Here is a 12,500-nt window from a genome sequence, read left to right on the forward strand (position 1 = left end):
CTGATAACTGTGTGTTCAGGAGGGCTCAGAGAATGAGGAAGAGGAACGTGAGGAGGAAGAGGAGAACACAGACTATCTGACCGACTCCAACAAAGAGAACGAGACCGATGAGGAAAACAATGTGAGTGTGATGATGGGTCAAAGGTCACGCTGCTGGTTGGGTTGGATTAGAGCTAACGTCTCTGTTGTGATTGTTCAGGAGGTGACGATCCGCGGTGGAGGACTCAAACACGTGGCGTGCGCTGAAGACGAGGACTTTATCCAGGCGCTGGATAAAATGATGCTGGAAAACCTGCAGGTGCACAAACGCTCTAAACAAACATGATTTCATCAGGGGCGTTCTGCGAGTACACAGCCAAAATGCTAGTGTTTTGAGAGACATTTTTTGTATGGTGAACGTGTGGGTTTAGATACATTTCTGCTGTACTTACGTGTGTGTGTGTGTGTGTGTGTGTGTGTGTGTGTGAGAGCAGCAGCGCAGTGGAGAGGCAGTGAAGGTCCATCAGCTTGATGTGGCGATTCCACTGCAGTTAAAAAGCCAGTTGAAGAAAAGCCCCGCCCCCTCCTGCAGTCCAGATGCAGAAATCTCAGACACCATGCAGTTCGTCATGCTCACACGGAAAGGCAACAAGCAGCAGGTACAAGTGTGTGTGTGTGTTTGTGCTGTAGTTTACACTCCTAAACCACATCCTGAACACAAAGACACAAAACCGTTCCAACACACACACACGGCATCTTTGTTTTCATTCTGCTGCAGTGGCTCAATGTCTGAGTCCACTGATTCTTTTGCAAACATCCATCTGACATTATGGGTTTGTGTTTCCACTCTCTCTCTTCCTCAGTTTTCAATTTAAATATGGTGTGCTTTATTGGCATACATGAAGTGTACATTGTATTGCTTAAGTGTTTGCATCTGAGCTGCATACAGTTTCAATTTATATAGTCAAATAACCACAGCGAATGAATCGATAAATAGAAATATCAGTAGTGCAAAACACTTGCAAAAATAAAATAACAGTGCACTAAGATAGGAACAACATATTTAAACAAGAAAATACAAGTTGCGAGTTCGAATCCAGGGCATGCTGAGTGACTCCAGTCAGGTCTCCTAAGCAACCAAATTGGGCCGGTTGCTAGGGAGGGTAGAGTCACATGGGGTAACCACCTCGTGGTCGCGATTAGTGGTTCTCACTCTCAATGGGGCCTGTGGTGAGTTGTACGTGGATCGTGGAGAGTAGCATAAGCCTCCACATGCTGTGAGTCTCCGGTGTCATGCACAACGAGTCACGTGATAAGATGCGCGGATTGGCTGTCTCAGAATCAGCATTTAAAACAACAGAGTTCACCAAAGTGTGTGAAATTGTACAGTAATACGATTTAAAACATACAATTTCAAAACGACCACACACACACCAGAAGTCTAAAATACAAACGCTCCAAAACTGTGTCCTACATTTCATTTGTCAGACTCAAAGGCCAGTGTAAAGAGATGATTTCAGACGTGACTCAAAAGTCTTCAATGATCACACTGAGCCGTGTGTCGCAAACTGTTTATCGAAATTGGTATTGAGAACCACGAAGTACCGACTACTGACATTTTGGTACTGTGACAACACTAACTAGAAAACATGGATTTGTTCTTTTTTTTAAAAGCTAAGATGTAACCAAAATGATGAAAAGCGAATGAAATATAATTAGTCAAATTAATATTTGCGTATTGTACCTAGTTAGAAGGTCTCTTGTATAATTAACAGCATTAGCTGGGAGATCATTTCTTTCATATGCAAGCAAAATGGACATTATAAGTGAAATATACCCATCCAAATCTGCCCTAATGTGTTCTAATGTCTCTCTGTGTGCAGTTTAAGATCTTGAACGTGCCGCTGTCGTCTCATCTGGCGGCGAATCACTTCAATCAGCAGCAGGCCGAGCAAGAGGAGCGCATGCGCATGAAGAAACTCACGCTGGACATCAACGAACGACAGGAACAGGAGGATTATCAGGGTGAGATGGAGTCTGAGTGGTGAACTCACTAAACTGTGTGTTATTAGACTGACAGATGGCATGTGGTCAGTCTTATTCAGTAAACGCATGCAATCTAGTTTAGGCAAGTGCAATCAGCATTTAGTGAATCTGCAAATCAAAATCATTGTGATTTGTTTACATGAAGTTTTTCAGTGTTTGTTGTTCTTGTTGTTGTTGCAGAGATGATGCAGTCTCTCGCTCAGAGACCCGCCCCCGCCAACACGAACCGAGAGCGCCGTCCACGATACCAGCACCCAAAAGGAGCGCCCAACGCTGACCTCATATTCAAAACTGGCGGCAGGTCTGACTCGTGCACACACACACACACACACACTGGCTCTTTTCCAAACATATCCTGGTCTCTGACCCCTGACCCTGTTCTTTTTAGGAGACGCTGATGATGTCAGACTGAGCAAATGATGAGTCAAAGAGAGCGAGACAGACAGAGCAGTACTTTGGACTCGCCTGATCTGGGACGAAGAGCCACCCATTATGGACACGCCCAACTGCCTCTTGCCTCACCACGGCAATCGGAGAGGACCACCCATGAGCTGGTGTAGATGGAGGGAGAGTCCGAGACGCACACACATACACTCATGTACACACACACACACACACACACACACACAATGCTGAACTGAGGCGTCTGTAAGGACACACAAAGAATGGAGGTGATTTTATTTGACCGATTGAGTTTGACGAGAGACTCTGAAGAAGGAAAACATGTTTTTTCAGATAAACCTTCAGCTCATCTTTGAGTTGGTTCATCTGATCTCTTCTATTCTTTCTCCTGGTGTCGTTCTCTTTAACCTCAGCCGGCCCACAGACACCGCCTGAGCATCTGAAACTCTTTCCCGACGCGCATGGGTGAACGGCAGCTGTTAGCGAGTTTGCTGATGCAGTCAAGTGATTCTCTGTGACCGTGAAAGTGTCTCATTATGTCTCTGCAGCGTTTACGTTCAAACACTCTTTATTTTCTGCCCATCACATCAGCCGTGAGTCAGCTCTGTGTGCAGATGAGCTCACTTACTAGAGCAGGTGATGTTATTCTAAGTGTAGAATGTGGCAGAACTGGACGCAAACATGCGTCTGTGAGAAACAGGTAAGTTCTGTCTGAGGGGTATCGGGTGCTTACAGAGAGAGAGGATCATGGGATATGTTTCCAATCTGAAGGCCGATCTGCATTACATAACTGAAGGGTGCTCGCTACAGCTTTTGTCTCTTTAAATTTCTCAAAGTGCTCAAAAATACAAAGTAAATGTCATCGCTAAATCTGCAGTTTTTGCTCTTAACTTTTTTGTTTTGTGATAGTTTGTGATTTAAAAATACATTGCGAAGAGATTCATTTCTTAATCTTTTCATTCGCTTAGTTTTCTGATTAAACATCTCTGTCAAAGGGGTTTCTGTGAGTTTTGAGCCTGAACAATAATACTTAATGTGACGTATTCTGTTCCTTGTTGTATCCGCAACCTGGAAAAACACCCAACTGTGCCTGTTTTCAGTGGAAATCAAAAGTACAGGTGTGCAAATAAACTGCTTTGTTTAAATCATGAGCTGCAGGACTGTTTCAGATGTGCATGAACAGCGCTGATGGGTTTTTAAATTGTGTTTATTCAGAAACAGCACAACTGAATGTTACAGGTCAGAACCATTGGAGGAAAATATAGATATTTACTTACATTCACATGCACACACAGAGATGGAAAGAAACAGCGTTTTTTATTTGTATTACTCTGTGTGCGTCACGCATTCACAACATGCATTCTACGTCCTTCAATTACTGCTTCATTTAAAGCAAAAACCGGAGTAAACAAAAAAATAAACAAGTCAACAACAATGGCAAACATGCATTACATTTACTAACACTCATTCATACTGAAACACACATTGAACTAAAGCTGTTGGTTCTTTACAAAGAGCTAAAAGCATTTGGTTAATGATAACTGGTCAGTTTAGTTCCCATGTGCTCCAGATTTGCCATTCCCGAAGCAGGATCTAGATTTGGTTCTCTGTGGTTTGGCGTGGGAGGAACTAAACTTGTAACAACCACACAATTTACGAGGTCATCTGTGGTCTCACGGCAAAGGCACACTGGGAGAGAAAGAAAGACTAGAAAGATCTGGACTCGGATCCTCTGGGAAACTCCATTCGAACACCCAACATTAACAGAATAAATATACAGCTGCTGTACATCCGAACGCACACAATATTAAAAAGACAATATGCAAGAGATTTCTCTGTGAGGTATTTCTTATGTAAACTAACCAAGTGATTGGTCTGGCTTCTTTACAGCAGATGATCCTAATAATGTATCATGTATAATACACAACTATAACTATATCTTTAGTGTAAATGTATGCATTCTATAAACTGACCTCTACTTAATTGCTCAAACATGATCTCGAACTTCAGTTTGGTCACTTTCATTATACATAGTTACTTTTAAAAATGACAACACTCATGAGCATGTTATCGGCAATCCCTGAAGCTATAGAGAACACTTCAATAGCTAAGAGTGAAGATTCATATCCTCTGAACAGGGCTGGACTTGTAATCTGGCATACCGGGCATTTTCCCAGTGGGTCGATGCACTTTTGGGCCAATCATGGGGTGGAATGGCCACTGGGAGAACCGAGAGGCCGGTGGTTCGGCCGCGAAACCTGCCGAATGGGCCGCGATAAGCAACAATGAGCCGCCGCTTTATGCAGAACAGACCACAAAACGGCACCACGATATGCAGAAAATGACAGAGAACCGCTCAACAGTTGGGCCAGTTGCTATGGTTATGTCATCTGTGGTTAGGCTACAAGTATTTTGTAAAAGATGCTCAGTAAAAACAACAGTCGTCCTATGACAATTGGGCAGGGGCGGATTATGACTTGCAAATTCCTTGGGGCCAATTATCTCCAAGGGCCCCCTCCACCCAAAAGTTGTTTTGGGGGGGTGTTCATGCCCAAAAGGGATTTCGAGCTGGGATCACCAAACTAGATCACACAACCTTAAAGCCCAGGGCGCTGGCCCCCATTGGCCCGGTCTGTAATCCGTCCCAGGAATTGGGCACATGATAGTTCAGTAGGTGGAGGATTCCTCTCCAAATATTAGGGTTACAGGTATATTCATAATTGGTACATAAAACATTTCAAAACAGTTTCAGCAAGACCCATAATCCCCTTTGTGTCTCTGGGTAGACTCTTGGGCACAGAACCGCAACAATGGGCTAGAACCTCAGACCTGGTTACTGTGTTTCTACCCCCAAGCCACAATGGGTTTCTTGGCAAATTTGCCACTCAAAATGAATGGCCGTGGCATGAAACCTACAACAGACAATAAAAGAAATGACTCACTGAGAACAAGACAAGTGCTCATAGCACAACTGGTAGCACATGGCGCTAACAATGCTAAAATCATGGGTCCAATTCCTGTACTTTGGATAAATGCATCAATGTAGATGAGCTTTAGTTGCAGGATTTGTTTCTTATAACATTATAATTTCATAAAAATTGCCAACAACAAACAGGGGGTCAAGGTTTCCCAGTTAGCATCAACAGTTAGCCTCCACTGGTGGATAGACGGCCATCCAAAAGAAGTCTGGATGTATTCTGACCAACGTGTTAGTAGCAAATATGCCATTACAGTTGATTTTTGTGTACAAAAAAATGTCCCTGTATGCTGCAAATAGTGCTAATATAGACTGAGCAGTCACATGGCGTTTACAGCTCATGTGATTGGCTCAAAAAGAAGTCCACATGAAGGAAAGATGGCACCCCAAGCAACCGCCATTTACATGAATGGGACCGCTAATGGATAACTTTCTCCAACCAAAATATAACAAGTCAATCAACAAGGCTCGCTGCTGTCCGACAGATGGAAAATCATTCACAGGAACTCCTGGACTTTGAACCTGCAAACAAGGTAATGCAACAACATACAAGATAGTGTGTGTATATATATGATCGATTGAATTAGCTATAGAGTCTTCACCACACCGAACAATCTAGTCTCTTTCGTGTTTGTGAACTTTTAAGAAGTATCCCTCAGCAGTCCAAGTTTGCGTAGCGCATCACGTCTGGCTTCATTCGTGGCTCCTTTCCCGGAGAACTGGACCGTTATTCCCTGCGATCGAAAGGACGACTTTGGCGCAGGTTTGTGGCGTAACTCTAGGGACGGAGGACTGAGTCTCGGCCTAGTGGGACTCAGAGGACTTGAGCGCCGAGATGGTTTTGGAGCCGGAGTGGGAGGTTGTCTGGTCACAACTGGATGCGAAGGTGCTTCGGAGTGTGAGGAGGTCACTTTTATTGTAGAAACGTCTTCGTCAGTGGTCCTTCTTCCAGGGTGCGGGCTCACAGTCGAGTAGTCCTCTTCTACAGACGAGAGGGTCTTTGATTGGGCTCCATGGTTATTTAGGTGGCTGATTTGGCTAGGCAGTGAGTGGCTGTAGCTGCTATATCCATCTGGCTCATCTCTGTGTGCTACGGATGGATTCATGACTCTGGACCAACCACCAAAGCTGTTGAGATGGACCTCTTGAGCTTCTGTTTTGGGCGAGGAAATGGCTGTGGCACTTTGAGGTGGGATATACTCAGCCCAAAAGGTCATTGTGGGGTTCAAGGTGATGCTCTTACCACCATAACTGTTGAAATCACTGTGTGTGACCTCAGCACTCGTTAGCGCTGGTGAGGGTCTGGAATTGTCCTGTTTGGTAACGGTGTTGGTTTGACAGTGGTCTTTGGTGTCCATGCCATGGGTCGTAGTGGGGACATCAGCAACGATGTTCACTGTACTGGTAACGTTGTTGTTAATGGCCTTGTTTGTAGTAAAAGCAATGTTGGGGGCATTCAAACTACTGGAAGAGTTTGGAGCATGAACCCTACTTGAAGCATTACAGGTGTGTATAGGTCCATTATCACTCTTGAAAGTCGTCTGAACTGTATTTGCGTTAGTCTTAAAGCTGATGCCTTCTGCATTTGAGTCCCTAGGAGATGGGTACATGACCGATTGCGCTCGGTTCCTCATAAGCCCAAGCTTTGAGAGCGCCTCCATCCTGGACTTGTCAGGCATTAGATCTCGGAATGACACACTCCGAATGGGAAGGTTGCGGACACAGACTGGTTCTCCACCCTCTAGAGGGTGGGCGGAGCCAGGGAGGTTGGCAAGCATCTGTGCCCGGCGCTCCTGCACACTGACAGCTTCTGCGGCGATGGAATGGAGAACATGTTCCCGGCTGCCAATCATCAAGCTGATGTTGTCTGGGAGATGCATTGGCTTGGCATGAGTTGGAGGGCCGTGTTTGGCCGAGGTGTTTTGTGGTAACTCCAGACTGTGTCTTCGCTGGTTCAACATTGAAGGTAGCGGTAAGGCTCCGCCGGGACCCTGGTGCTCCGCGATGTTACTGGCGATGACTACAGGGGTGGGAACAGAACCGGGTGGGGGTCGGTGTCCACCCTCCTCGGCCACAGGAGTAGCGATGGTCAGCTCTGAGGGGGAATTCTCCATTGGGTTTTGCTTGGCCTTCACCTCAAAAGGGGTCTCTGGGGCTCCAACCAGCTCTTGGAAATCTGAGAAACCAAACACGTTCACAGTAACTATTAATGGACTTCCACCAATTCACCCTGAATTAAGGTTTTGGGTATTGTTCCAGTTGGGTCATTCTGTGTCAACATAACCAGAGGTCTCATTCTCAGAATTTAGTTTTTGATCATTTTCTTTGTCGGGTGAAAGAAATGATAAATGATTGTTAATCATCAATAACCAAAATATTAAATGCCCATGGATCAATATTTATGGAGAAATCCATCATTAAAATGATTGAAGTTTTGCTCCAAAATCATATACAAAATACGGGATTATTAATATTGATCCATGGCATTCATTGGTTTTTATCGTTAGTTATGTTATAATCTTTCTTTAGAAAAAGTATTTACAATATCAAATATTTCAGGCGGGAAAGTTTCTGAAATTTGGTTGATTTGACATGGAATAGCCCAGGTTCAATACAACATTAGCTCTTGATCAACACCATCTATGACATGCTGTTTATCACCACGGGACATTAACTTTTCCCCAGTTTATTACAAGTTTATTTACAGTAATGCACTATACTGTACTTTTAGAACAGTGTGTATTTTAACATTTGTTCTGGTGCCATGCATCGCCCCATAGACTTCCCTTGTAAGTGCATTACAAGCGAACATTATTTCCTATGGTAACTGACAGCATGTCACAGATCTATACTCATGATGATCCCATTGTTGTATGTTGTTTCACAGACAGTTTTGGACATTTTGGTCTTTCGCCATTTCAAGTATACAGGAGCTGTACTTGAGCAAACTAGCTTCAAATTGACTTTTCTCATGCTTGGGACAAATCCGTTGCATTTCAACCATGTTGAGTTTTTGTTATTTTTAAATGATAGTCCGTGATCAGCATTTGCGCTATTCTGGGGTACCTGGGATGGCGGGCAGCGTGTCTGTATGCTTGCTGGGCTCAGGTGTGGGATGCACCAGGTCAATGATGTCATGATCTCCAGGGCTGGGAAGTCGGACTGTAATGGGCACTGGATGCACCTCTCTGGATATTCTCGCCCCGTCATCTTCCAGCTCCTCCTCTAGCATGCCAATGGTTTCCTCGAAGAACAAAATACACTCCCGTTCCTCCATACTGAGGAACTGTAGATCATCTTGTACCTAGAAAGCAAGAGACAGAGGCTCAGTTTAAACCCTTTAGAAGCATTTTGGGTGATCTGTATTTTGAAATGGGATATCAGTAGGATAGTTTACCCAAAAATGATGTCAGTTACATGGTAAGTGAAGGCTAACATTCTACCTAAAATCTCATTTTGTGTTGCAAAGATGAAAGAAATTCAACAGTTGTTAATACCAGGTGTAGACGGTGCCAGAGAGGGATTTTGAGAGGTTTCTGTTTTTAAATCTGTGCATTAGGGCAAGGGGCTGGGAATGTTTCTGTGAGATCATCTCATGGATGGTGTTGAGGGCGGAGGTGGAGCCTCTCCCTGTTCAAACATGAGAACACAGCGTCTACTCATCTAGAAGGCAGCCTTCTCTCTCAGGTGTGCGTGCATGTGAACAGTGGGCTACTTGTTCATCGTCCCAGTGTATACGCCCTTCATCCTCAACGGCCCCAGTAAGGGATGTCCACCCAGCTCACACACACACAAACACCACATTGTGGTTGGCTGTAGTTTGAGCCAGTGGACTTTTAGAGAGGGACAAACAGACTGCTCTACTCATCATTGTGTACAGAGCAGCTGATGGGTCGTTTGAGACAGATCAAATTACAAGCTCACAATAATGCCATGATGAAATAGCAGTGTGTGTTTGTAACAGAGATGGACAGGGTCTCTGAACATTTGGTGGCACATAACAGAATTTGAAATACATTTTTACATTTGCTGAAGAGCATGTGAGAGGTTTGGCCATGCAAAAGTCGCCACCACAATTCTAGGGTGTTGTGGGTGATCGCCCGGGCATTTGCTATGCAGTTGCAATACTATTTTGGGTGGTTGCTTGTGGAGTATTTACCATTTGACGTGACATTCATTCTTTACATATACCTAGATGTACATACATTGGGATACGTCCCTGAAAATCTGGGAATTTTATTATTATTATTATTATTATTATGTAAACCTGGAAATAACCAAAGTTTTAGATTTTGAAACGATTACTCTTAATTCGATTAAAAAAATCCTCTTACAAAACCTCCGATTCAACAAATAAAAAAGGCGGAAGTGACGAAGGCCATGGATGAGGGTCCAATACATAACGACGAGAGGTGTCCACTGTGTGATTGCACTTCACTTTATATTTGAGACAATGCAGGACATGGAAAACCATAACATCACTAAAGCAAATGTGATGCTCCTGTTCTACCCGCTCTGTACGGGACTCGAGCCGGCGTCTCCAGCATGGGAGGCGGGTGCGCTAACAAGTAGGCTAAAGGCTACAGCCCTTAGCATCAGTCGCTAGTGCACCTCTTGAGGTCAGGAGAGTGAGGTTTATACACATTGCACAGCTATCTACCAGCTGACCACCATTACACTTACCACCCTAAACCTCACTCCCATCTGGGTCACGGCACCATTGTGACAGTCCTGTTCTACCCGCTCTGTACGGGACTCGAACCGGCGTCTACAGCAAGGGAGGCGGGTGCGCTAACAAGGAGGCTGAAGGCTACAGCCCCTAGCGTCAGTCGCTGGTGCCCCTCTTGAGGTCAGGAGAGTGAGGTTTATATACATTGCACAGCTATCTATCAGCTGACTCCTGGTACACTCACCCCGCCTAAACCTCACTCCCATCCGGGTCACGGCACCACTGTAACACTCCTGTTCTACCCGCTCCATACAGGACTCGAACTGGCGTCTCCAGCATGGGAGGCGGGTGCACTAACAAGGAGGCTAAAGGCTACAGTCCTAAGCGTCATTCACTAGTGCCCCCTTGAGGTCAGGAGAGTGAGGTTTATACATATTGCACAGCTATCTATCAGCTGGTCACCGCCTTTTCATTAAAAATTCACGCTCCGTCTTGAGGACCTAAAGTGCTCCCCTCTGTCTTATAGTTTTTGTCAACATAAACAAAATACAAACAAAAATAGCTAACTTACACCAACTGACTTTGAGATGGTGGACAAAAGTTATTCAAATATTAATATTAGAAAGAATTGTTTGCATTGATTAGACATTACGAAAAGTGGCTTTACATGCGTTTCCATATTCGAACATAAGCCTATGGCTATGAATTCTTGCGTTCTGCGTGTAGGCTGTAGGGGTCGGACGGACGCTTTTGAAACGTCTCGCTGTGGTTGCGTCACATTCCACAGGAACGAATGTTTTGTTAAAATGACTGTCATTGCAGAATGAACTTCCTGATGTTGTATAAAAGACATGTGAGAGGGTTAATGTTCTACATGCTGCTCGACTGCATTCTTGTGTTTACTACAGAATCCCGGAGTTCAGTGTGACACACACACACACACACACACACACAGCTCACAGTGGCCACACCTGTCTGAATGCAGCCGAATACAATAACTGTCCTGTCATAGTCTGAGCTGAACGGCTGGTTCATTACTTACAGTATGAGTATTCTGATAGTTGTTCAGCCTATAGTGAAGTGTCCCACTGTTGTGCACGTGAACATCCATGACTACAGCATCAAGGGCACGACGTCCTGTGAAAGGGTCTAGCAGTAAAGGTCAGGGGTCATGTGCAATGATCCAAACTGTGACCGGTCTCACCTGGAAAACAGAGTAAATAATTTTGAAACAGATTCTATGTACAGAACTGCTCAGATCACTGTGGAATATTCTTCCTCTCAACACCCCAAAACACACTCCCTCATTACACCTATTATGAGTAATAACTAAAAATAACCATTAGAAAACGTTCTGTAAATGTTCTCGAAGGTTGTCCCATAAAACCTCCCAGCAACATTCAGGGAACGTTAGTTCATGTTATAAAATAAAACCTAAAAATAACCATTAGAAAACGTTCTGTAGATGTTCTGAAAGGTTGTCGCATAAAACCTCCCAGCAACGTTCAGGGAACGTTAGTTCATGTATTAGTTTAAACCGAAATAGAATGTTCCTAGAACGTTGGGAGTTGGTTCCCCAAAACAATAACCAAACGGGAAACATATGCTAACGTTAAAGGAACGATCAGTGTTTAAAAAGCATTTAGATCAATTTAATATTATTTGGTCACATAATTCTCAAACTTCCCTTAGTGTTGTTTATCTTTAATGACTTTACTGATGTCACAGTTTTAAGGGTTAATAGCAGTAAAGGATGAGTAGGTGTGTCCAAACGTTTAACAATATTTAAGAAAGTGACAAAGTAATAATTTACAGCTCAAACACGGTTTATTAGTTCATGCACAGATTATAAAGAATAAAGTACAAGAAAAACTCACCCGAACATTCCGCAACAGCTCGCGAGATGAAATGATGCGAATAACCGGAGTGTCCCTCAGTTCAGAGAGACTCCTCCTCCTCCTCCTCCTCCTCCTCCCCTCCAGCGCGAGGATGAAGCTCGGGTTTCATCATCATCATCATCATCATCATCAGCACTACAGTATGTGACTCTTCAGTCCGCCAGAGAAAAAGGAGGTTCCATCTTTTGTAATAAATGAGCTATAAACGAATAATAGCTTAATAAATCAAGCGGTGTTGTTTATAACTAAGAATAGCGGATCAGAAGAGTATTAGCACGTTATAAACGGTCAGTAATGATCCAGCGCTCACCTGCACGGGACAGGTGTTCCCCCAGAATGAGGACTCTAGCTCCCTCTTGTGTCTTTCTGTCGTAATGATGTTTGGAGGAAATACTGAAATGCATCTTATGAAACCTGTCACATTATGTTCATTACAGCTGCACCCCTAATGCTCATTACATAATCCTAATAAACATATTCTCAATATTGTAAAGCCAAAATAATTGATGACGACTGTAATTAAATTGAA

General features: G+C 43.9%; 2 protein-coding genes across 2 annotated transcripts in view; one reads left to right on the forward strand and one right to left on the reverse strand.

Annotated features, from left to right (window-relative positions):
• LOC127639040 (regulator of nonsense transcripts 2-like) overlaps nt 1-3,578 on the forward strand; it is a 22,266-nt gene extending 18,688 nt beyond the window's left edge. Inside the window, 6 exon segments of the mRNA XM_052120862.1 lie at nt 20-121; nt 200-298; nt 474-638; nt 1,863-2,004; nt 2,206-2,326; nt 2,414-3,578. Coding sequence (XP_051976822.1) covers nt 20-121; nt 200-298; nt 474-638; nt 1,863-2,004; nt 2,206-2,326; nt 2,414-2,423 — 639 coding nt within the window. The 3' untranslated portion in view covers nt 2,424-3,578.
• A 187-nt stretch (nt 3,579-3,765) lies between these two features.
• Nucleotides 3,766-11,969, reverse strand: LOC127639042 (proline and serine-rich protein 2-like). The gene is made up of 4 exons (XM_052120865.1): nt 11,951-11,969; nt 11,116-11,277; nt 8,471-8,708; nt 3,766-7,580 (listed from the first exon to the last, which is right to left on the reverse strand). The coding sequence occupies exons 2-4, from the start codon at nt 11,182-11,184 to the stop codon at nt 6,046-6,048; spliced, it is 1,842 nt and encodes a 613-aa protein (XP_051976825.1). The 5' UTR covers nt 11,185-11,277; nt 11,951-11,969; the 3' UTR covers nt 3,766-6,045.
• Nucleotides 11,970-12,500: the final 531 nt, after the last annotated feature.

Source organism: Xyrauchen texanus, chromosome 47 (genome assembly GCF_025860055.1).
Source record: "Xyrauchen texanus isolate HMW12.3.18 chromosome 47, RBS_HiC_50CHRs, whole genome shotgun sequence".
Taxonomy (NCBI): domain Eukaryota; kingdom Metazoa; phylum Chordata; class Actinopteri; order Cypriniformes; family Catostomidae; genus Xyrauchen; species Xyrauchen texanus.